A 24,371-nucleotide genomic window follows, 5' to 3' on the forward strand; every position below is an offset into this window, starting at 1 on the left:
GAATGCTGCGGTTTCTTAAATCTTCAACTCATCGATGAGCCATGGTGGGCGGCGTACTGTGACTAGATGAGCGCCAATACAGCCGTAGGTTTGAGATTTCTTCATCCAATGGCAATTTCGTCACATCCGTGATTCGTTGAAAGCAAGTAAGCAGCGCTTCCTGCTGCGAGGCATGGGTCATCTCTCTTGCGGCCCGGAGCAGGGCAGCCACTACGAGAGGATCCCACTGCTCTGGAAAGCTATTCCAGACTGCTAGCCTTGCGATCTTTTGTGTATGCCAGCTTCTCGAAATCAGATGGTGCGGAAACCTCGATAGCTTCACAAGTCGCGGCTTGTAGGCAAGAAGGAGGAGGGAAGATAGATGCATGGTCAGGTTGGCCTGCAGAGACAGGGCACTGGTATAGACATCGGCCGGGAAAGGAGACTCTTGCATCTTGTGCCCGTTTAAATCAGCATCAGAACTTTCTAGCACCGGTTCCATTCCAGGAGGCCTGTCCTGGAACCATTGCATGCAGCTTGTCCACAGTCTGGACCAAGCGGCCCACTTAAGAGAATAGGACTCGGGGGCGGCTGATTGCATGTTGGACTGGCCGGTAAAGAGAGGTATGAGCTCGTAGTGAATTAGCCGGAGACATTCAAGCAGGCAGAGCAAGCATGAATCGTAGGTCTCTATGGGGGACAGAGGGGCATTGAAGAGAGATCTGCCTGAAGAGAGTGAGAGCTTCATTGATGGTGGCCTGTTGGTCATAATGGAGGCTGCAAGGTCTATGAATGTCAGCATATCGCACGGGAAGTTTTAAAAGAAACATACCAATCTTGAGGTGGAATCGTAGCAGAGATTTGAGAGGCTCATCCATGTCTTCCAATGGTTGGCTCGGGGTATCTGGTTGTGATCGGTAGAATCGAAACTTGGGCCACTGTGAAGGCCCATCATTGAACAAGTCTCCGAGAGCGAGTAATGATCGTCCAACATCTGCAACAAAGGTGTTTTCTAATAAAAGCCGATGATGTAGCTCTTGTAGCTCTTCAATGGAAGTCTCACCACGGCTGGTACGATGTCTAGCAAGGTAAATAGCCGCATCCATAATGACGGCCTTGTCCTGCGCCAGAGTCATCATGTTGGAACCGAATGAGGGTTTTGGGGCGTTGGACTCTATCCACGGCACGAGCTGGTACCGGAAGCAGTGCATCGCTCGTTGCTTACACTGGCCAGCCTTGTCATCCCACGTTGACGGTGTGAGGATCTGGTTTCCGGCTGACTCGTGGGTGTGAGCGAGGCTGGCTGCTGGCGATGTGTCGAATGGCGTGTTTACAGTGCCATTGTCTTTTGCTGGGTAGCCGGCGCTATGTGGCGAGTCGTTCGGAGGTGGGATGGGCGAGGCTGCCTTTGGTAAGGAGAGTAAGTCATCCTGCACAAACTAAAGCTTTTGTTATTTGAGAGCCTGGAGTGGAATTAGAATCGACTGACGACCGGGGATTGTGCCACGTCTTGATGCCGGCCTGGTGTTTTATCAATGTCGCCTGACACTGAAGCCACTTCAGCAACAAACGCCCATTGCTTGTACTCGCAAGCTACACCCCTCTCTTGGCAACTTCCACATCTAGGTCTCTTCTCATCACCTTTTGATTATGTTAGAAATCGTTCCAAGACAAGGAAGAATGTTACGACTCGCTCGGGAGGTTTGGGGCGTACATTTTCTTCGGCGTTTCCTGCATGGCAGACATCCTGTACGGGACCGTCTTTTGCTATCAGGGATATTTCGTATTACCGGCATTATTGAAGGTGGCTAAGAGAGGGACGGCTTCAGTGCTAAGAATCGCTGAGATGCCTGTGTGGAGCAAAGAGCGTCACGAGAAGGAGAAAAAGGCAAGCCTGGGCGGGGATCCAGGGTTGTTTTTATTCGGTAGGTAACAAATTTTAGCGTCTGCTCCACTGACCCAATACGTCACGTGATACTACATCAAGCTGGCCCATCCCCGATGTATTTCAGACGTCAGAAAGGCACTTGAGCATATATCGTGGTCTCGGTTCAATTATTTCATTATGAGATGTTCTATCAAGGAGGTTTCTATACTGATCATGCATCTTAGCTGTCCGCATCTGATGATCCAGGGCTGTACTCCCTCAGTTGCAAGTCCACAACACCTCCACTTTGTTCAAACATCGGAGCCCAATATTCACTCTCCTCTCCTCCCACCTCCGCCATTGCAAGTCCATATAGAGTCCGTAACAATTTGCCCGAGAGCAAGTTAACCATGCTGCTTCGGTCAATTCACTCCTCGAGGACCTCATCGACAACAACGTCCAGTCTATGACCAGCCCAAATTGGTCAGAAATCCCACTTGTTGTTCGCTAGCAACTAGGTTGTTGAGTTGGCATTGGTGTTTTGCATAGTGTCTATTCTCCTCCTTCGATTGAGCTCGGTAGCTGAAATTCTTGGGCGGTATTTCTCTCCATAGAGCTTTCGACACTCCTCCTCATCTCGAACCCACAATATGTCATAGTCGCTGGAATTCGTCATCTCTGCATCCCTCTCCAAGTGGTGTTGGCGTCCCCGGGCCCTTTTCTTCAGAGGCTTGACAAGAATCGCGTCAATATTTCTATCTTTGAGGGCCTTGCATCTCTCAGCCCTTGATGCATAGACGGTGATGCGAGCTGTCGGCTCATGCCGTAAGATGTACTCGAGTGCGAACTCATCCGTGCCTCTCGCATCGCCAAGGATGAATCGATCACCTCTGGCTATGGATTCGTTTATAGGATCATGATAATGTGTGGCGAACTCGGAGTGTGAGATGTCGATATGGCCACTGATCATCGCTGTTCGACATTTTGGTGGTACTGGTTCAGAGAGGTTCATGGTGGATGATATGTTGACAAAATACCAAGCTGGAAAAAACGTAGATGCTGAGATTGAAGGGATTTAAGCGAAAGCCTCCCTTGAAATACCTAACGAGAATCTGAGAAATAAGCAAAGGTGACGGCGGACAATGACTCAGCCGGTAAGCGTGAAAGGCTCAGCCTCAGATGTGTGGAGGACACATGCATCATATTGACTCACCCATCCAGAAAGGTTCCCAGATATGTCGAGCCAAATCTACGCCAACCATAAAATACTTATTAATATGCCGAAAAGGTAAACATGAAAGGCGACGATGAACTGGGTTCCACAAGGAAAAAAACATAATCCGAATCGTTTGTTGAAGATTTATCGAAGGCAAATAGGACCCGAAGGGCACCACTAATCTGCTTATATCTCATACATAGCTACTAGTTAAAGTCATTTACTACCTATAGTGAGGAGTGCAAAGGGGGGAAATCCGCTTCGGGGATATTCCTCAACACCTCATCAATAACCTCCGTAGCCATCAGTACCTCCTCGTCGCGGAGGGTCCATCCAACAACTTGCACATGGGCCGGCGCACCATCAAGAGCATCCGCGTCATCTATATTCCCGTTAGTTAAACATGCACCTTGACGGACTCATGATCACTACGATGGAAACTCACATCCTTCAACCTTGTCTGTGTCAATCATCTTACTCGCCTTGAGAAAGGGAATGACACTTGCAGGGCACTGCAGAATATTAGCCACGTCCAGAACACAGATAAACAGCACATACATCCAAAAGATTCCAGATCATGGTATACACTGGGAGACCGTAGGCATTGTGAGGCATGCCGGTTCCCTGGTGCGCAGGGCAGAGCAAGACATCCATGCCGGTCTCGGCCCACTTGGCATGCCACGCCTGGCGATAATCCCCGCGATCGCCATGAAACTGCCAGACGTCTTCAAGAGTGCTCTTGGGAGCACTCGCCATCCCCTCCTTAAGATCCTTCATCCCGGGTAGGATCTCCTCCTCAGCATCATCAATGAACTGCATGAGGGTGGCGTTTGTGTCAAAGCCGAGAGAGTGAATATAGATACCGGCACATTCGAGTGGACCGCCTCCCTCGGGCGTGGACAGCGGAATGATCTCATGGCCAGCAGCCTTCAACGCCTTTGCAGCCTTCCGGAGGGCCCGCAGGATAGGAGGGAATACAGGAGTCTGAGGTGAGCCCTCCCAGTACCCGATTTTGAGCTTCCTTTTCGGGACATCTGCCCACGGGACTGCTAGTGCCGAATAGTCTCTCCTCCAGGAATCACGTCCAATGATGGCCCTGCAAAAGTAGGTAAGGTCTTGGGCACTGTTGGCGTGTGGTCCAGCTGAAGGAAGGATGCCGGGCCATCCCTTGGGGAAGTGAAACTGTTGACCGGAGAACGGGATCCGGTTTGCGGTGGGCTTGAATCCGTACGCGCCGCTGACGAGAGATGGTGAACGGATAGACCCTCCAATATCGGTGCCTAGACCAAGGGGTGAGCCACGGAACCCGACCAAAGCTCCCTCTCCGGTGCTGCTGCCAGCAGCGCCCAGTGTGAGCTTGTGGGGGTTCAGAGTTACGCCAAATACGTTGTTTTCACCCTCCATGGACTGGGAATGCATGTTAGAAACAAGGTCGGCAATGGCATGACTGGGGAATAAGACATACAAACAAGCCCTGAGGAACGTTTGTCTTGCAGTACAAGACGGCGCCGCCGTCGAGAAGGATATCGACAATGGGCGAGTTCTCCTCCGCAACTGGCTTGGGTAGATATGCGACAAAGCCCAGAGTAGCGGCTTCACCCTTTACCATCCACATGTCCTTGATCTCATGTTGGCGGCTGCGTTGCTTGAGAGGAAGCCAAGAGGACAACAAACCTTGAGACTGATGGGCAATCCATGAAACGGACCCTTGGGTTTACCCTCTCGCGCAAGGTAGGCATCCAGCTCCTTTGCTCTCTCGAGCGCCTTGTCAAAGAAAATCTCTGTCAAAGGATTAATCTGTTTCAATGTCAGTCAGCCTGCCAGGTAATCAACACAGGCACATGCGACTTACCAACTGCTGGGCGATTGCAGCGCGCTTGCAGAAGGCCATGGTCACTTCGAAGGAAGACAACGCGCCAGAGGCCAGCTGGGCGAGGAGAGACGTAGCATCATACTTCTCAGTAATTCCGCGTTCACGCTTGGTGAGGAGGTTGGTCTGGTTGAGGAGGTCGAAGGCGCTGATTGGGTTGTCACGGCGGGCTTGGCTGGTGATGCTGCTGTCCAAAAGCCATTCTCCGGGTATGCGAGAGTCACGGGCGGCGCGCTTCGCTTGAATGAGTGCATTCCAGTCTGGCTTCGACATAACTGATGGGTTCAACGTTGAGAGGCGAAATTGCGAGTTAAAGGGTTGCTGGAGGAGGTGGGGTGCAGAGGGAGATGTAGTGCGATGATAGATCTCAATATATACTCGTCAACCAAGACGCTTTTATTGCAGGCTACTCTTATCATTTACCATGTGGAACTACCGAGAATCTAGCGGCTTAGCTCTACTGTCTAATGTGTTTTGCTGGCCTTCTGGCTCATGATACCTCGGTAGGGTTGGACGGTCTTGTCCTTGGAGGTGGCCGAGTCAATGTCAAACTGCGCACATGGGACAGTCGGTTCAGGGGTTGCCAATCTTTTTACCCCATCTGTACTGTCGCTTCTCTAGCATTGTAACCGGGATACCCTTCATATCCGTTTTAGGAAATCTTCAAGGCAACACTGAATGGCTTGGCATGAGTGAGTATCAGCTGGTCGAGTTCCGCTTCCGGGTCTAAACTAGTTCCGAGGAACCAAGGATCCTTACGTCTGATTTGTCACTCAACCGTACCCCGCATTTCAGTAACGCCCCCGGACGTATGCAAGATGGCTACCCGTTTGCTGTTCCGGCTTGGCTGATGAGGCCCTAAAAGTTACTCTTTAGGGAGGGCCTGGGACCAGGGGGGCCACTCGGAAGAGTATTGATTTCTAATAGAAAGAATGATATTATCAAGAACTACGCTGCGGGCCAGTTCTTCCAGGGGTCTCGCTTTGCAACGGCACCGTCAAAGGGTAGTAGTGAGTGACAAATTCGATCCGTCGACCCATTGCATCAACGTGTAGGTTGAAGTCTGAACAACTGAACCACGTATTCAGCGGGAAAAGAAGAAGAAAAAGAAAACGGGAAAAACCATAAAATGAGGGATAACACAAGGACAGATATACATGAAGGGCTTGAGAAGAGCAAGAGGTCTGGGTCAATGCTGAGAGTGATGCTCAAGAGTCTTTGACCCCTCGCTCGGTCAAGACCAAGAGCAGTATCTATTATTATGTATTACCTGGGGTGACGAGAGCTATCCTTGGATGTGTCAAAGACAGGGCTTTGTAGCCTGCATCCGCTTGGTGGTTTAGACTCGGACCGAATTACAGTCCACCTGGATCTCGCAACGATATCACCAGCGGCAAGGAACAAATGAACAATAAGCTTGGCGCAAACAGCCCCCATCCAGGTAACCGGCTGATGGCCAGGATTTAATCTCATTTTCAGGCAAGATCGGCCCCCTAGAGTGGAGCGCGCTGCGGAGGCTGAGCCGTCAACGCTGATCTCGGGACGCAACGTGTTTCCGTACCCCGTAACTAGAAATTTTGCCGCAGGGTTCAGGTTTAGTTTTGATGACTACAGGCAACTTGAATTAAGCGAGCTTCTCCAAAAAGCCTCTCGATATACTAAAATAGAAAGAGCCTTCCTGAGCTGTCACTGATTAGTGGGATCCGCAAATGAGCACAAAACGCACACCTGGCGCCTGTCCGTGCCTGTAAGTCCAGCCTCTTCCAAATGCCGAGTTGATGGCGGACTAGGTAAGTTCACTAATTCGACACGCAAATCGTAGACGGTTTCAGTTGTATCACCAATCTAGCCCGGAAGCCCTTCCACAGTCGTATCTCAACGCCGACACGTTCTAGGCATAGGCCTCAGTGTATATCACTATTTAGCAATCAACAGATCGATCAACAAAGGACAGGATATCATATTCTCTCTTTCACCATCAATATGTGGTTTATTAAGTGAGGCATACATCTCTATATACTCAGCTCCCTACACATTTTAAAATAGAGCGAGACCTTACCTCGCTTTAGCCCCTGCCTTTCCATCCACCTATGGCTGTTCAATGTGGATGTCCTTTTTATCATCAACGACGTGTCCTCAACTACAACAAAAAAAGATGAAGTCATCAATACATGACGACACCAAACCCTAATACTGTATAGCCATAGAGATGTTGGAGGCTGATACTTTCCTTGTGCAGAATAAGGGTTTCAATTTTCTCGAGAGCGCCCCTTTTGATCATTGACGTAAATTTCACCTTATGCTTCTCATGCTGGTTCCGTGGTTAATAGGGATGGCCTGACATGGTGACTAGGCAGGCATACCGAAGCAAAGGCCACTGGTCGAAGTTTCGGACATTACTGTGCGGCCACGAACGCCTTCCCTACCAGAATAGGTTCTACAGGTAACTGTTTCCTAGGTCATTGGCGAAAACAAAATAGCGTCGTAAGGGTTGATGTAGTCAAAACTTTCAGTGGAGGTTGCTTCATTTCCATCCATACCCCCATGAAGAGTGAGTAACCTGTGGAACACACGAGTTGCAGGGAATCCCTTGGAATCTTTTGTCCCTACAATTTCTACTCAGCTTTGACTATGCCCGCTCTGACCATATTTCCCCCTGTAACCGTACTCCCTCAAGTTATCACGGCGGTGAGCAAATTCCTTCACTGGGGAGCTGTTGGGCACCTGAGTGTAAGGAATGATGATGATGAACTTGGCTACGGGCCGGCTGGATGATGTGAGGGTAGGTTAGGCCTCAGGCACATCTCTTTCAACAGGTGCGCTTCAATCTGGCTTGGAATGCCATCAGTCACGTGGCAGGTCTAATGTAGATGTTGGCTCGTTCCGATGGACATCATGGCTCCGAAGAAGAGCGATTGGTCATTTGATCTCGTTCATCATCTCACTGAGACGGCCACATTCATTTGTGCCTGCTCTATCACAGGCTCCAGCTCGAAGAGATTGCCTATAGCCCTGAAAGGAGAGATGAGGTTCAGGAATCCCTCCTGTTCGTTCTAACGGCCGGGCTCCGCCAGACCCTTGATAAGGAGGGGTGGATTATGGTTTTGAGGGAGGGGTATGTCCTTCTTCGCATCCGGGTTGAACGCTTGCCTTGATATTTGTGCTGAGGATAGAATTCTAAACGTGGCCCGACAGCAAGTTTCCAGTCTCCGTCCCTCCTTGTTGGGTGGCCTTGGGTTTCCCACACTTGAGCTGCCAGCATTCCGGCAAGACTGGCATCCCCGATCAAAATATTAAGGGTTTCGGCACACCATTTACCTACACAATCCTAGATACATGTGATGTCCTCGTTAGTTATTCCCTTATTAGAGGATTTGGCTACATTCTGTGGATACGAATCAGCATAGCCTGAATACTGTTGTGTGGCAATCGCGATACTTCCAGATGCACAATCGACACTTTTGGTTCCGGCTTACTCAAAAACCGCCGAAAGCGCTTTCTAGAGTGTTGGGGTGATGAATATTAACCCTAACCGCCAGCATAGGGAACGCAGGGTTCAACCTCGGTGCTCTAGCTATATGATCTTCCGGTTCTAGGCGTCCTCAACGAGTCTTCAGGCTAGTTCGACCTGTTGTTTAAAAAGGACGAGCGGGAGTCTATTCAAATGTCCACTAGAGCCTGGAAGCAGCAGTTGCAGCACGGGAGTCAAGTGTTCTCTCCATTTCCCGCTGGGTTTCACTGATGGCACTGGGAAGAGGATGACTTCTTCCTCAGCTATTCCTCGTAGACACAGCTTACCCATCACTTCAGCAACCAATAGGGGAGATTTTGCTCGCCAGCGCGACCTACACACTGATACAATAAATAGACATATGTCGTAATCATTCACGAGCGAAATACGAAGTATGGGCGTCCCACAATTTGCGCAAAGGTACCAACTCCAGAGCAATACCGATGCGAATGCGCCTTGACCTCTGCCGCCTGTCACCTGCTCCGTACTTGGTCATCATTACAGCATACGATTGGATTGCAAGTACAGTCAGCAAAGTTTATTATAGCACCGTAATTTGAACATCTGTAGACCGTGCTCACACCCTTGGGATGGCTCAGTTGACCAAGGACCCTATCACCGGACCCCATCGCTCGTTGAGGTCAAATTATGCTAGAATTGAGCGATATCAAATTTTTAAACGGTCATTCAGTCTATGACCATTCTGAGAATACTCAACGGACTTGATTAGGTAGCAATCAACCGACAGAGGAGGCAAAATCCCGGCCCAACGGCTCGAGACCGAAGGGCGGTGAGCACCATCTAAAACGCCGGATGCGTTGGCTCCAGTAACTAGCGTCAAACGGTGACCCACAGTTTGGTCGATGACTCCTTGTCATGACCTCGGACGTTGACCATGGATTTTCATCATACCTCTACCGGCAATAACGCATCAAGTACATCACATCCGATACCAAATCACACCCTGGTGTACATCTTGCCAGTACGGAAATCCATCAGTCTATGAGCGTCGTTCAAGCGGTCGCACACATCTCACCATGGGCGCAGTCGAGAGCAAGCAGCCCCGCAGCCCGAATGCCAAGAGGCGCGGTGGCGAGGGACAGAAGAGAGGTGTCGACACATCGCGGCAACTGATCGAGATCCCTCTCGATCTCAACGCATTCCTACAGGCAAAGGAAGCCCAGTTCGACTCTACCACCCCCGAGGAAGACGCAGCGGCCGTCAGCAATCCCGGTGAGGCCGAGTTGGGAGACACCTCAGTCAGCAATAGCCTCCCGGAGCAGGAGCAGGAGCAGGAGCTCAACGCCAACCAAGAGTCTTCCACTCAGTCTCCTCTAACTGTGCAGACTCCTGTCAAGGCCGTCAACAGAGTCTTTCGCAATGCCGACTGGTCAAAGCTCCTACAACAATTCATAACGGCCCTCCAGCTCGACACAAACGGCGTCCATGTCATCTACGAGTCAGACATTGAAAAGTCAGGCGTCAAACTTCCCGAAGAGCTGAAGGCACGCACAAGCTTGAGCACCCCAGCCAAGTTCTCAGCTCATGTCCACAAGTTTCTGTGCCGCCAGAGCAGAACCGCTTTCTCAGACGACATGAGGCATCTCTACTTCCTCTACCACCCTGATGCGGAGTGGCATCCAGATTTCTGCGACTTTGCTCAAGATAAGCCTCTACCAGACAACTTCCTCGGCTTCTCTGATAACCTGGATGCTCTCGTCGCCTGGATGGTGTTTATCCGGCAAAACTTGGGGAGACGCTCAGACACAACCATGTTCCACCTACTGATACCCACCTGGCGACCCATGTTCATCGGCAATGCACTCGAGTTTCCTGATCTGGGGACCCTCACCATCCACGGCGAGACTCACAGTTCCCACAACTTCGTCTGGTTCAACCTACCGACCCTTGAGGACTACCCAGGGAACTTGCTGTTGAAAGATGTGGAGAACGTCACTCGCGAAGAGAGCGAATGGAAGACGGCTGCTACAGTTGGAACAGCTGTCGGGGGTATATCAGCCTCGTTGGCCGGCACCTTTGCCCTCAGCGTAGCTTTCCCTCTTCTCACCCCCCTAGCACTCGTTGGGGCATTGTCTGCAGGTGGCGCATGCAGCACCATTGCCACAACACAGGTGAACAAAGGCCTGAGCAGAGAGATCCCTCGGGTTCTTGGAGGTATCGAGGCGCCCAAGGAACCTGCGGTACCGGAGATTGAGACCGGCAAAGAGGAGTCTGTGGCCAGTGAGCAGGAGGATCTCAAAGAAGATGTCAAAGAGGAAAGCAGCAAGGAGGATCCAGTTAAGAGCAAGGGCGAGAAGGCCAGGCCCAAGAATGATCAGGCTAAGGAAGCCAAAGGGCCAGTCGACGTCCAACAAGAGGCCAAGGCAACAAGCGGCAAAAAGCATCGACGGAGTGACCGTAAACGTACTTCTAAGTCCTGATTGGAATTATAAAGAGAACATCATGCACTACAGCTCAACTAAATCAGAATATCAAGCCCCTTATCCGTGGTAACTTTACCCCAACCTCAGTGATCTCATCTCAGTGCATTGGCCTGACCCGCATGTGACATTGGCGTAGATGCATCCGCTACAATCCCGAACTAGTTCTCAACTCCAACCTCTCGTACTACAGTCATGGATCGCTAAGTATGCTAGCTCTAGACTCCCGCTTAACATTTTTTAGACCTTCTAGGGCCTTGGACCGCAAAGCGAGGGCCAACAAGTGGCTAAAATCCCCTCACGCAGAGCAGGGCCATGGGTTTCGACTGAACAAAACTGCCCAGACGAAAAATATATATACATGTATTCGTTTATAGTCGATAAAGAGATCCTACAAGGTGATTTAAAATCATTCTCTTAAATTCAAGCTCTCTAGGGACTTCTTTATCACTTAGTATATATTATGGCTATTGCATCGCTGTGGTGTTGTTTTGGTGTAATGAAATATCTCGTTTGATCTCTCTTGCACGCGTGTCCCAACCCGGAACCCTAATCTCAACATAGATGGATTGTTGAAGGTCATCTCCTCCCCTAGTAAACATAGGTGCGATGAGTGACATGTGGGACCCAGGTTTCCGGAATGCTGGAGACACGTACAATACAATTCACAGCCCGACTGATGATGCTAGGGGAGCGGGCCAGGTCAGAAAACACCTGGTGATGAGAATCTTGGAAAATCACTTTCCATGATTGCTTGTCATGTCACTCAAGCGATATCAAGAGGTCAAGAAAGATATCATTTTGCTACACATCAGTGCGAACAATGGGGGGGTCCTCAACTAGCGAATCTCAATCCTCTCCACCTTCCAGGTCACGGGTAAGCTACTCATTGTCAGAATTCCTTCCACGTACGCATGATTGATCAGCTGATAGTGATCCCTCTGTTTCTGCAACAAGTAAGGGACATACGCCCCTCCAAGTACAGCCACAACCTGGCCGCGCTCGACAGTCTCAGGCGAGCACGACCAAAATACCCCTTGTTTGTCACAAAAAAGCTGTCTCGCATGCCGTGAAACGAGTCATTCATCCCAAAGTGGTTGGAAAAGATCTCTTGGAGTAGCTTGGTTTGCTTCCCTTGGGCCAGTAATAGAATGGCCGCCACGATACAGGAATTGAAAGAACGAGGCAATCGATGGCCTAGGGGATCTCGTGCCCATGCAAGCTGAGGGCAGATGTATAATAGGGCGAGGAAGAGTCGATATCCAGGCGGCTTGGGCCTCTTAATACGCCTTTTGAATATAGCCGTAAGGGTTGACCACATTGCTTCAATATTCAACATCCTGTCGGGAAGAGGATATTGATTGTCAGCTTTTATGTTACGGAAAACTTCCGCAACACAAAGTGGGATATCTGCATAGTCCCGCAAAAGTTGACTCGCTTCGACCCTGGGATATACTACAACGAGATCTGGGACGCTTTCCACCCTCTCGGACAAGATGCCCCGCGACTCTTGAAACCAAGCGTTTCTATTGAGGAGGCAGGCAGGGATGCATGCAAGAAACCGCTCTCTTGTGCGGGCCTTTATCTCAACCTCTGTGAATCTGCGTATTTTGTAGTATTTATTACAGTCATAGAAGCTTTTCAGACCTTATTACCCAAAAGTGTAAATGAAGAAGAAGCAGAGGCTGAACGCAAACTCGGTCACAATCATATGGGAGCAAAAGACTCGGATTCATTGATTCGCTATATAGTCAAAGTAAGTAGGAATCAGGGAACAACTGGCTGAAGAGCAGGTGGCCATGGAAAAATAACGTCTGACTTTGTGAAACCGTAGAAGAAGCATAATCCAAGAAGCCAACGTTTGATGTAGAGTCGAGGGAGACGATTAGGAGCTTGCCTCGATGAGAGTGGCCACGAAACCTCGAGCGATACGTGGTGATCCAGATCGTTGGTACCATGCTGTTGATGACCACGTTTCATAGGACTTGTAGCGGTGAAAACAAATGCTTCCTGCGATCCTCGGTCTCCCTTGCTTCTTGTGTTGGTCTCGTGTGGCTTATCTCCAATGTCTCTCTCCTCAGTGCGACTGGAATCCCAGACAAATATAGCAGAGCATGGAACTTCCGGTTCAAGAGCGCCCCAAATTTGACCTAGCCGGAGCGATCTGCCGTTCTCGATCGCCACAGCCAGCTCTTCTGCCATAGTATCCATGTACCGCTTAGGAAAAGCTTCACTCTTGAAACTTTCGTCAGATCTGGTGGAATCGTCGTTTAGAAATCTTTCAATCTGAGTGGCAAGAGTAGTTTCGCCAAACAGTCTCAGCTCAGCGACAAGCTGAGTGAGCCGTCCCTGCTTGTCTAGGGTTAGCCTGCAAGATGGCTTCTCCGCCCCTGACAATGGGAGTCGAAATCTCGCGGTATGAATGATCCTGCCAAGTCTCCAAAGGTGGCCTCTTGTCTTGATGCCACTTTTCTTGAGTTGAACCTCCACGAACCGGCACCTTTTATTGAATGTCAGGTCGCGCTCGCTGCGGGGAGCACAGAACTCCTTGAATGCTTGAGCCTTCAGGTACTGGGACACGGTCATGTCGAACATAGAGGTGGGGTCCTCCTCCTCTACGCCGTTGTGGAGAATCTCTCCATTGAGAAGACACATCGCCAGTATCGATAGACTAAGGCTCTGCGACATTCTCTTTAGTTCAAAAATGTCCATCCGAATGGCGTATTGGCAGCAATTAGCAATGATAGCCAGCTTGTCCCAAGCATCGCCCAGGCCCCTTCTCTGGATGGCAGTAATGATAGACGGGGTCATAGACTCTGACCTGTCCAGTAAGACGGTATACTTCCCTACCACCGCGAGAACTTGTTCCGCATGAAATGATGCATCTGCTTGTCGTGGTGTTTGAGCCTGAACAGCAAGACACAATTCGGTAGAGGTTTTGCAGAAGTCCACAGATTTGATGCAGATTTCGCATGAAACGTCAGAGAAACGCCCATATGATCTTTTCTTCACCTCCAAGAAGGGAGGATGCCGAATAAGTAGAGTCATCTTTTCCCCTGCGCGGTAGTTCTCCTGGAATGTCCAGGCCCTTGTCCACCAGCGATCTTTCGTTATCCTGCTCAATAACCCCAGCGCTCGTGAGGCTTCGTCCTGGCTTGTCGTTGGTGAAAGCTGGAAATCGGATGTTCCCAGGGGTTTATAGACAAGCTCTCCGGCAAGAACTTTGGCCAACAGATCCAGTTCATCCTGCCACTCGATTGACATTCCGAGCAGAGCTACGGGGTGCTTGCTGAGTTTATAGACCAAGTCCATGGTCTGGACTGCGTCCTGCTTCTGATTGCATCTCGCATGGTAACACACGCCCTTTTTCCCGCAGGTCTTCTGTTTGACACAATGCCTGTCGATCCAAAGCAAGTCCAGATCATTCGCCTGCATGTACGATAACACGCGGTCAAAAACGCAGTCCCGAACCGGCGATGGGAAAAACTGACGTTCATCCCTAGTTTGGACTGCATATTTGCCGCTGCTTTGGTCTTCGTGATCGGATCTTTCCCATGTATATGACAAAGCGACATAGTCTTTTTTCTTGAAGGCATTGATCCCGCGCCGTATCAGCGTGATTCTCTGGCTCCAGCTTCTAGACTTCAAGCTGCTGACGGACCGAACGAGTTCGTCCCTGGAGCTCTCATCAACAGAGAGACATTCTAGGCGTCTGATAAAACGCAAGTATTTCCTCTGGGGCTGTTGGGGGGTCTTCTGAATGTCGAGGAGGAGCGAGACAATCGACTTGTCATGGTGTTGGGCAATATTGCTTAGAGGGATCTTAGAATCGTCGACTGCTTTATCCATTGTGATAGAAAACCAAGCGTGTGAAGAATTTGTGTGTAGCGTTTATATTCAATGCATAACTCGGCCTGGAAAACGAGGTTTGTTATTCATCCCATTCAATATCTGAGCTGCAGGTGGCGGAGAATCAGGCTGCATTGCTGCCTAATCCGACGTCACGAGGTAAGACGACAAGAGATAATAATGTGTAAGCTCCTAGGTTACTTTCCTCGAACTATGAAATGTAATTAAATATACATAATGTATTAATTATTATTTACTTTACTTATTATAACTTTATTATATATTTATATTATAACTTAAGAATATTAGTATTAAATAATATTTATAAAGTAAATAAATATATTATACTACTCTTTAATATAATTTAAGTTAATTCTTACTTATATTTCTTTTATATTATATTTGCCTTTGTATCTAATAATTTAGAAAACAACTATTTATAAGCACTTCATTAGTTTAACTCACTTTATTAGCATGAACCCCTTCTCTAGTCTTAACTAACTAATGTCTTACTATGGTAGATGCGACTGCAACCTAGTTCCTTTCTTCCAACACACTGCTTTGCCTCTGGCATATTAACAACGTAGCTCTGCAATATTATTAACCTAACTCTGTGCTAAAAAAATAGCCAGACATGCGGCCGGGTAGATGACGAAGAATAGAACGAGTTCTACAGTTTTTGGCACCTAGCCAGGTTTGAGCTAAAATACGCCAAAGGATACTCTTGGGCAGTTGGGTGCATCAAATTGTACTGGTTCGAGCCGGGACTAAACTGCATCTAGTATTCATAAGTCGCATTTTAATAACTATTCCTAACTACTTTCTATAAACCCCACTCTTCCTTAGTAACTCAGGCCGCCTGGGGATCTCCGAGGAATAGCTCAAGGTGCTGGGCATATAACTCAGGCACCTGGAACAGATGGCCATGGCCTGAGTCGGGATATATAATCAGCTGGGCGTTGGCAATCTGTTGCTGGAGTACAAAGCTATTAGGCGTCGGGGACATGATATCATCGTGCCCGTTGGTTACCAACGTTGGCGCCTTGATATCCTTGAGGCGCTCAAAGTTCTTCTCGTCGATGGTTTGGGAGAAGATGGCCGACAGTTGCGACTGCGCTCCCTGCCCGGTAAGGTACCCTCTGCGCCCTTCTCCCTCAATATTGCGCTCGTGAATCCGGTCCCACCAGTTCTGACCAAGCGCCAAACTAGTATCGGAGGGGTAGAAGAAGAGGTAAAGCATATCCTTCTTAGTAGGGGGCTGGTCACTGTCGGCTCCCGCACTCTCTAGCACATCCCGCGGTGGCAGGACGACACCTTCACCGATAGCAGACTGGGTGCCGGCGAGGATCAACTTGCGAACCAGGTGCGGGTAGTCCCAGGCGAGGACCTGGGCCACACCACCTCCCATTGAGAAGCCCATGACGTCGGCCTTGTCGACCTTGATGGCAGCTAGGAACTTGGCGGCAATCTCGGCCATGCGGGCAATAGTCTGGGGGACTTCGCCATCGCTGTGGCCGATACCAAAGTTATCGAAGATGAGGACTTCTCGGTTATTGGCAATAGTATTGAAGAGGAGGGGGTCCAGCGTGTCCATGGACCCACGCAGGTGGTTCGCGAAGAGCAGCGGAACAGCACTTGGCTTTCCGAAGTGGCGATAGGCGACCTTGATGCCCTCGACAGACGTGTACTGGGTCTTGATTGTTTGAATGGTAGACATGTTGATAATGGGCAAAGATGGTGGCTCTGAAGCATAGACGACGAAGTTGGTCTGGGAGAAAGAGTCTTGGGGAAAACAACAGGCTGGTGGTTTGTGTCCTTGGGCTTTATAGACGGGTTAGTTTAGACGCACTGCTAGCATCTGCCATGGGCTACACTAGCTGTCTAGATGATTAGTATTCTCAACCCAGTGTCGGGAAAACAAGCGGAGTGCTTGATAATATCTCCGCCGACTCATTTGTGATCGGGAGTAGTTACGTGATGGTTTCCCCTCGTTGTTCGGCAGTCAGTATAATGTACTTCCCTGGTTGCCCCAGGCCCCAGGCTAGGAGCATGGGGTAGCTGATCCTCATTAGTAGATAGACCAGTATGGGGTTTTTAGAAATTTCCCCGATACCCCGCAAACATACGGAGCCCGAAGCGGCATGAAGTAGTCCCGACGGCGTCACACCTAACACTCTGCCGAGGCAGCCGAGGCAGGCGTTATGAACGGGTGGTGATGTTGTTTGCTTCGTAGCTGGAGGTGAAGAAGGCCGTCGGGATAGACTACAAATGATGGTGATTGCGCCCCCTCTCATGTGTAGCCATAGCACCTCTCCTTTTCTCAAGTCTCTGGCATTGTCTCTGTCTCTTCCATCCAGTTATCCCATTACCACGCAAATAAACCACTTCTATCACGGCGAGATGACCCAACTCATGAATGCGTATCGCTTCTCCAAGCCGTCTAAGGGCTTAGAGTACACCAAAGTCCCTGTGCCTGTTCCCGAACCAGATCAAGTCCTGGTCGAGGTCAAGGCCAGCGGCCTCTGTCATACCGACCTCAACATCATCACCGGCTTGGACGAGACCTTTTTCTGGAAGCGTCCCATCACCCTGGGCCACGAGATCGCGGGCGTGGTTGTCTCTACAGGGTCCAAGGTCACCAAGTTCAAGACCGGAGACCGTGTCGTGGCCATTATCACAAACAAGCATCCCATCGCCATCGGTGACGTGATCAACGCCGCGGGCCTTGGCTGCGACGGCGGGTTCGCGCAGTTTGCGGCGCTCCGTGAGGAGAAGACGCTTCTTATCCCCGACGCTGTCACGTTCGCTGAGGCCGCCGTGGCCACGGACGCAATAGCGACGGCCTACCACGCTGTGGTTACTGAGGGTCAGGTTTCCGCCTCATCCAAGGTTGCGGTGGTCGGCCTCGGCGGCCTGGGCATGTCCGCCATCCAGATCGCAGCCCGGATCGGTGCCAGGGTGCACGGGTTCGATATTGACCGACACAAGTTTGCTACTGCCCTGCAGTTGGGCGCAGTTGTCTGTGGGAGAAGCTTTGATGACCTTCCGGGCGTAAAGTTTGACATTGTGTTCGATTTTGTGGGCACGGGAAGCACGACGGCTGCCGCCATAAAGGCCGTCAAACCTGAAGGCAAAGTTGTCCTTGTCGGTCTATCAAGCAAGGAGTCTACCATCGATACCCACCAGCTCGTAAGTCTCGGCGTTCGACTCGTCGGCTCGGTTGGTTCTTCAGCCAAGGAGGTTGCCGAGACGCTTCAAATGATTGCAGAGAAGCAGTTTACGCCGCTTATGGAGGAGATCCCATTCCATAAGCTGCCGGAGGGCATAGAGCGCCTCACGCAGGGCAACGTGGTCGGACGTCTATACACTGATCCGTCTAAGCTGAATGAGACGGGACAATAGTGGAGGGGTGCTTAAGAAGGTGAGGCGTATTAGTATAACATGAGCCGACCTACAAGGAGCGGCTTTAGACAGTTTTTGGGCTGAGAAGGGAACCACTGATGATGAATAGTAATTTATACTTGTTACGTTATCGTCTTGTTATTTGTTAACTCCACCTCCTGCCGCATGCAAATTGACTAAATGCATTATCATCCTGGTACATAGTTCTCGGCCGTGGCACGTTTGTGGCGGTGAGGGCTATAATGTGAATAGGCCATGAGTATTGGGGGTCTTGGAACGGGGCAGTGGGGGCGAGATTGATTACGTGTAGATTAACTTTCCTTTCGTAAGGCTAGGGTTAAGGCCTATGTTTGACACATGCTGACATGTAGTGAACGACTTTGAGCCCTAGAGGCGGTAGTTCGATCCGATGCTCCCATAGGTCAATAGCAGAGGAGGATCAATTCAGAGGTGGCTCACGCTTGCGCATATTACTGGCTGAAGCTTAGTCTCTGGTCCTACAATCCCAGCTCACTAAAGCATGGGTGCTAATCAATGCGTATTGTGGTAGCTCATAGTATCTGTTTAGGATTAACTAAACGGGATGCTTCTCTGCTAGGAATTTGTTCTCTTCTGACCAACTATCGCCTTCAAGGTACATTACAGACCACAAATGACCAGCATCAACCCAAGGGGAACTATAAATAACATTAAGCCATTCTTCTCAGACGACGAATTATACGCCCCAAGCGAAGCCAAGGTGAAGCAATATTTCCAAATACACCTCCTTAGATACAGTCACAGATGGACTCACCGTAGAAGTAGTGGAGGCTTACAGTCATAAGTCAGCTGTCTTTTCTGTTGGTTGCGTCTTCAGGTTTGGCTGAGATTTCTCTCACAGCTTCGAATTACGGTGACCCTCTAGGAAAACTAATGCACTATCTCAACAAGATCATGCGTCTGACATAGTACTTCTTATTTCACCAATGACCCGACACACATCTGAGTCTCTGTGTCGTGGCGGGTCCGCCTCCTCCCCCCAGGCCCCTAGAGAGTTCATAGGGTCAAGCCTAGCAGCCAAGATGATGGTCGCCCTTTGAGCCAGAGGCTGAAGGCATTGCGACTCGCGGTTACGGAAGTCGGATAAAAACATCATGAAACTATGGAGATACTCCGGTGCAGTGAAGAATCCGGCAAAGTCTTCAACATCGGCATTTGCGATCACGTCACAAAGACAGTTCGCAGTATCGGCTATTTTACGCTCCTACAGGAATGAAGTGCAATCAGCAAGTGTCTTTAACAGGGACAGACTTCGGGGTGCTAATTATGCGCTGCGTACCATTCCAAGACCGTGACATTCCAGTGATGCCGGCGTGGCGGTAGAAATGAGCCTGAGCAAGCTTTTCGATGTTTCGAGGACCGGTTGAATATATGATTCAAGACTACCAGCATGTTGAGTTTTGGAAGAATCAGGTCGCAGAGAAGATGTCATCCGCATTTGGCAAGCAAGTATACGAATCCAATGCTGGGTTACCGTGATATCCAGGCGCTGTGTCTCGTCTATCTCCGACATCGAGAGTACCCCTCCTGTACTATGATCGAGAAGCCTTGCAATGGACTGGTTGGCAAGCGGCGATAGGTCGATATCGCCGCTGGCCTGTTCGTTCATCCTTGCCGTGATAAAAGGCTCATCAATCGTAGCAAACACCTTTACCAGGGAGGCAAAACCGTATGCTAGTCTTGGATCTCGACATTCGAATATGCGAGGAGGATCGATCGTCGGCCTGAGGATGGCTCTTCGGCGGTGTTGGATAGCATATGCTCTGCAAATTGTCAAGTCATTTCACAGGCCATACAAGTGTCAGACCTACCTCTCAGTGACAAAGAGGAGCCAGAAGAGCCGCCTACGTCGCTGTTCCGTGTCTGCATCAAGGCCCATGTATGACTCTGGCTCCCCTAACCGCAAAGCCTCCACAAATCCAATGGCCTCTTGAAGGTAATACGAAGCTGACTTGGGCTGATTCAGGTTGTCGTGCGCCACAAACAAGAAGAATGAAGTAAGAATGGTCCATTCGTCGGCTTCTTCGATAAAGGCGTGCTGCTGCCGGGCTTGCATACATTGGGAGATGAAGAGCTGTGGTGAAAAACCCGGTATCGACTCACGGACAAAAGTCCTATGGTCATGGCCATTTCCGATCGGCATTCCCATGTCTGAAGCCTCGAGATCTGTGACATTAAGCTGGACGATGACTGCAGCTGAGAGTGCCGAAAGGAAAGCGTATAGCCATACGGGTATGTGGGCATCTTGCCTTTCCGGGTTGAATAGAGACGACAAGAATTCCCGATCAACGACAGGAAAGACTGAATATAATCGTTCAAGGTAGATGCGTACGTAGGGAACGAAATTTGGGTATTGAAGGGCGAATGGTGAAGGCTCATAACCAGTGGACGTAGCAGCGCGACTTGTCCAAAGTGTTGCATCTGGTTCATTCAATTGAGGATTCTTTTCGACAAAGATCTCGTCATTCATATATCCCTTCGGAGTGTACTGCCGCCTCGGACTGGCAGGGCTGGGTGCACTCCACAACAGATCGGTCTCGCAAGGACTTTGCGATGTATCGCTCTGCTGAGGTGGACTGGGACTTGTTATTGTGGATATCGCGTCCGGGTCGTCACCATCCTGTTGAGAGGTCCCAGGCAGATTGATTGGTCCAGAAACTGTTGTCTTTGCTGGATCATCTTTGTCGTTGTTGGGGCGAACTCGTGGCCTTCGTCCTCTCGTTTTGGGGGCCGAGTACGAACAAGTTTCCAGACTCCTCTTGCAGGCTTCGCAGGGCTGTTTGCGGTTACACCTTGCTTTCTTGCGTCGACATTGGTCACATGCTGCACCAGGGGCTGGCTGCAGCGAGGAGCCAACTCTTGGATGGTACAGCTTGAAGGAGATCATAAAGTTCGTGTTCGCGTCGTGGTGGCCAAAAACACGTTTCCTCCGCCTTTAACCTAACTGTCGATTCGCTGCAAATGAAGGTTGCTCGAGATATTGCAAGGTCGTGCAATGGGTCAGGAAGCGGGACACTTGGCTTTGTCCACAGCGTGAGCGGTATCACAAAGTTTGGAAGATAGCCTCGAGAGGTTTTTGCAGTGGTAGGTTTTCATAGACCAAGGGCAGCTGAACAGCTGAGTCGGTCCGACCATGAGTCTAGAACTTGGCTTTGCTTCCCCGCAATCTCGTGACGAATGAGATGGCTTTGGACCTGGCGTTACACCCTGGTTCACACTGGTTACTATGCTCGATTCGGTAAATAGCCGTCCCCCGCCTCCTCAACTTGTGGGGGAAGATGGGCCGAACGAGTTGGTGCTGTGCGTGTTGCACCCCGCCCCCTGGCCTCTCCCAGCCCTTTGACCAATGTTACTTTGGAGCAGATTCCGACCGCCCGGCTGTATCCGTGCTATGGACCAGCTGCTGAGGCGGATCCCGGAAGTCATTCCGCCCCCTTTCCGTCTACGTGAGGTGATCACCGTCTCTATCTGCTGCAGCAAAGATCATGCACAAAAATCTCAATTGACAGTTCGAGTTATGATATGATGGTCATTTAATTCACACAATCCATCGCTCTCAGGCTCGTCAATAAGCCCCCCTCCTGACTCCTCAACACTTGTACTCACTCATCGGATCTTTCCTTCTTCTCGTGCGTGCCATGCTCAAAGGGATCCACTGATGTTTCCTTGAACTTCCTAGCGCTGACGCCTTGTTGGAACAAAACGTCGAGTTCTCCATAAGTACGGTCCTTGGGCTCTGGGAGGCGGAAGTAGGTCCAGGCAACGCAGAGGAAGCACAGGCCCGACCAAAAGAAACCAGCCTTTCCACGCCAGTTCCACGCTGTGGGATTAAGCATGTACGGAATGATAACTCCGTTGACAATGCTAAAAATGTTATAAAGGTTTCGGGCCAGGACAATAGTCTTGGCTCGCAAACGGGTTGATGAGAGCTCCGAGACAAGTGAGTAGCACACAGGTCCTACAGTTGAATCGTAGAAGAAGGTATATACTAGCAACAATGAACCTGTAGCCCATGAAGCAGCAACGCTGTGGTTCCCGGCTAGCGAAGTGAATCCGATAGCCAAGAGGATGACGAAGAGAATAGCCAAGCCTCCAACATAGAGAGTGCGTCGTCCGAGATGGGTCATAAGGTACCAAGAGAATATAGTGCCGAAGAAGCCTAGAGCATACTGGCCTAGAGACATGTTGAAGGCGTTCTCTGTGGCCAAGCCGGCTTGGGTATAGAAGTAGGTTGAGTACCCCATGATACCTGCACCGCAGAGGTTCTGGGCAGCCCAAGTGAAACAGACCACCTCAGTACGGCGAAGGTCGACGCCTTTGAAGCAGTCAAAATAGGTGGTGCCTTGTTCAATTTCCTTCTCGAGTTCGTTCGTGTGGATCATCATGGCCACAGTCTCGTCAGGGTTGAAGTCGATGTCGGCCTTGCTCGTCAAGCGTTTCAGAGCAGCCACGGCATCCATCTCACGCCCTTGCCGGACAAGCCACCAGGGGCTTTCGGGAGCGAAGAAAACGCCAACCATGATGGGAACTGGCCACATCCATTGAATGGCAAATGGGATGCGATAAGCCCACTCATCCGACCTGCTGACGAGGCCGCGAAGAACTCCGGAAGCGATAAGCTGGCCCATGACCCAGCAGAGATTGACGTAGGTGGTGAGATAGCAACGCAGCACCACAGGGCAGACTTCCGAGGCGTACGTGACAGTCAAGGTCTGAAAGACGCCCAGCGGGATTCCCATCAGGATCTCGCCGGCGCAAAGAGCAGGGAGGTTGGGAGCAAAGAAGAGAACAAAGATGAAACTCGTCACCGCAGCGAGGGCCGACATCATTGTCTTTCTATATCCGAGGCGCTCGGATATAAACCCCGTCATGAATAAGCCCAGGATCTGACCGACGTTCATAGCATTAGACAGACCAGCCTGCCAAGCAGCTGTGAGCGAGTAAGATCCGTCCGGTTGTAGTTGACCATATTTTTTGTTGAAGGGCTCCATAGCATAGAAAGAGCTCATCAGAACAACATCGTAGCCTTCCATGATAATGGCTGTTGACAGCAAAACAGACCACCCAATTGCCTTTGGGTATAGCTTGATGCCTCTCCAGACGGACATGGAGTGTTCCTTGCTGGTGGCAACCTGGGCATCCTGGATCGTCTGAACAAAGTTGTTTTGATCGACTGGATCCACGGCGAGGGACTCCACGGTGTCGACGTCCGCTTTTGCCGAGGTGACTGGTTCAAGAGAGGAGGCCATGGTTGACAGAAATGAGTTGAACGTAGATATGAAGAGGTATGAGCATGTATAGAATGGGGGTTGATGCGAGGATAGGGGATTTGAGTCGCCCTGACTTGGCTGGGAAAGCCCTCTTTAATAGTGCATCAACGAACCACCGGGGAAGGCATCACAACAATCCACTTTCTTGTTAGATGGAAGGGGTAACTAGCCGGAATGTGGCGCGAATTCGTCCAGTCCCAAACTTAGCCCCATCATCCGATCATCTAAACACTCAACAGTGCAGCCGCAAGCTGGGGTTCCGCCAACTCTATCCCCGCATCCCCATGTTTGTCGAACCCAAAGAGGCCATGGTAGGTTAGCCAGGAGCTTCATTCCTCACCCCAACGGCTATTTACCCTATGTAGCTAAGTGTACTCGGGCCGACGAGAAACCAATCATATCCAGGGTATCAGAGCCCAACGATGGAGTGGACCCGGGCAATTACCCAGGAAGGTCTAGCCATCATTTGTGGAACTTGGTCGACCAATTGTCGCTGCCGTCGGTCGGTGTTGGAATTGTGAGCTAGTCCCCGTCTTCATCGCTAGTTCAGAAGAACTAACCAAGTACAGGACAGAAGGGGGGGGATTGCCATGGATCTTGCAGGCGAAACGCCAAGATCCAAGATCGGTTTGGGCCGTGACCAAAGAGACGGCAAGGCTTGGGATGTCCTCGACGCTAGGCTCAACCAACGTACTCCCAACACCATTTGTGGTAGAACAGGGCGGGCTGGGCCTTGAGGGTGGCATGGCATGATCGATTGTCAGTTGCACCAAGTTTCTGCACTGAATACATAAAGAGACGAGCAGCCGTAAATAACACCCCCCTAAGCCGCTACTGGCGCCGTCATGCTCGTCCATGTACTAACACCGGATGCTAGCCGATACCCACCGGTCTGTTGATCCTGACGGATGTAGTTTGTTGTTGATA

At 50.3% G+C, this 24,371-nt stretch overlaps 7 protein-coding genes across 7 annotated transcripts; 2 read left to right on the forward strand and 5 right to left on the reverse strand.

The window, feature by feature from the left end:
- Positions 1 to 28: 28 nt before the first annotated feature.
- On the reverse strand, positions 29 to 1,787 carry NCS57_00918600 (uncharacterized protein; the record flags this gene model as incomplete). Its single annotated transcript, XM_053058969.1, has 4 exons — positions 1,694 to 1,787; positions 1,469 to 1,620; positions 812 to 1,418; positions 29 to 765 (listed from the first exon to the last, which is right to left on the reverse strand). The coding sequence occupies exons 1-4, from the start codon at positions 1,773 to 1,775 to the stop codon at positions 29 to 31; spliced, it is 1,578 nt and encodes a 525-aa protein (XP_052911040.1). The 5' UTR covers positions 1,776 to 1,787.
- Positions 1,788 to 3,289: 1,502 nt separating this feature from the next.
- Positions 3,290 to 5,205, reverse strand: NCS57_00918700 (uncharacterized protein; the record flags this gene model as incomplete). Its single annotated transcript, XM_053058970.1, has 6 exons — positions 3,290 to 3,444; positions 3,508 to 3,574; positions 3,621 to 4,469; positions 4,528 to 4,680; positions 4,737 to 4,859; positions 4,915 to 5,205. The coding sequence occupies 6 exons, from the start codon at positions 5,203 to 5,205 to the stop codon at positions 3,290 to 3,292; spliced, it is 1,638 nt and encodes a 545-aa protein (XP_052911041.1).
- Positions 5,206 to 9,480: 4,275 nt separating this feature from the next.
- On the forward strand, positions 9,481 to 10,884 carry NCS57_00918800 (uncharacterized protein; the record flags this gene model as incomplete). The annotated part of the gene is made up of 1 exon (XM_053058971.1): positions 9,481 to 10,884. One exon carries the CDS (start codon positions 9,481 to 9,483, stop codon positions 10,882 to 10,884), a length of 1,404 nt encoding a protein of 467 aa, XP_052911042.1.
- Positions 10,885 to 12,651: 1,767 nt separating this feature from the next.
- NCS57_00918900 (uncharacterized protein) lies at positions 12,652 to 14,733 on the reverse strand (the record flags this gene model as incomplete). Its single annotated transcript, XM_053058972.1, has 1 exon — positions 12,652 to 14,733. The coding sequence occupies one exon, from the start codon at positions 14,731 to 14,733 to the stop codon at positions 12,652 to 12,654; it is 2,082 nt and encodes a 693-aa protein (XP_052911043.1).
- Positions 14,734 to 15,583: 850 nt separating this feature from the next.
- On the reverse strand, positions 15,584 to 16,450 carry NCS57_00919000 (AB hydrolase-1 domain-containing protein; the record flags this gene model as incomplete). Its single annotated transcript, XM_053058973.1, has 1 exon — positions 15,584 to 16,450. The coding sequence occupies one exon, from the start codon at positions 16,448 to 16,450 to the stop codon at positions 15,584 to 15,586; it is 867 nt and encodes a 288-aa protein (XP_052911044.1).
- A 683-nt stretch (positions 16,451 to 17,133) lies between these two features.
- NCS57_00919100 (PKS-ER domain-containing protein) lies at positions 17,134 to 18,135 on the forward strand (the record flags this gene model as incomplete). Its single annotated transcript, XM_053058974.1, has 1 exon — positions 17,134 to 18,135. One exon carries the CDS (start codon positions 17,134 to 17,136, stop codon positions 18,133 to 18,135), a length of 1,002 nt encoding a protein of 333 aa, XP_052911045.1.
- Positions 18,136 to 21,776: 3,641 nt separating this feature from the next.
- On the reverse strand, positions 21,777 to 23,423 carry NCS57_00919200 (MFS domain-containing protein; the record flags this gene model as incomplete). The annotated part of the gene is made up of 1 exon (XM_053058975.1): positions 21,777 to 23,423. The coding sequence occupies one exon, from the start codon at positions 23,421 to 23,423 to the stop codon at positions 21,777 to 21,779; it is 1,647 nt and encodes a 548-aa protein (XP_052911046.1).
- Positions 23,424 to 24,371: the final 948 nt, after the last annotated feature.

The sequence above is a fragment of the Fusarium keratoplasticum genome, chromosome 7, assembly GCF_025433545.1.
Source record: "Fusarium keratoplasticum isolate Fu6.1 chromosome 7, whole genome shotgun sequence".
In the NCBI taxonomy this organism is placed as follows: Eukaryota; Fungi; Ascomycota; class Sordariomycetes; order Hypocreales; family Nectriaceae; genus Fusarium; species Fusarium keratoplasticum.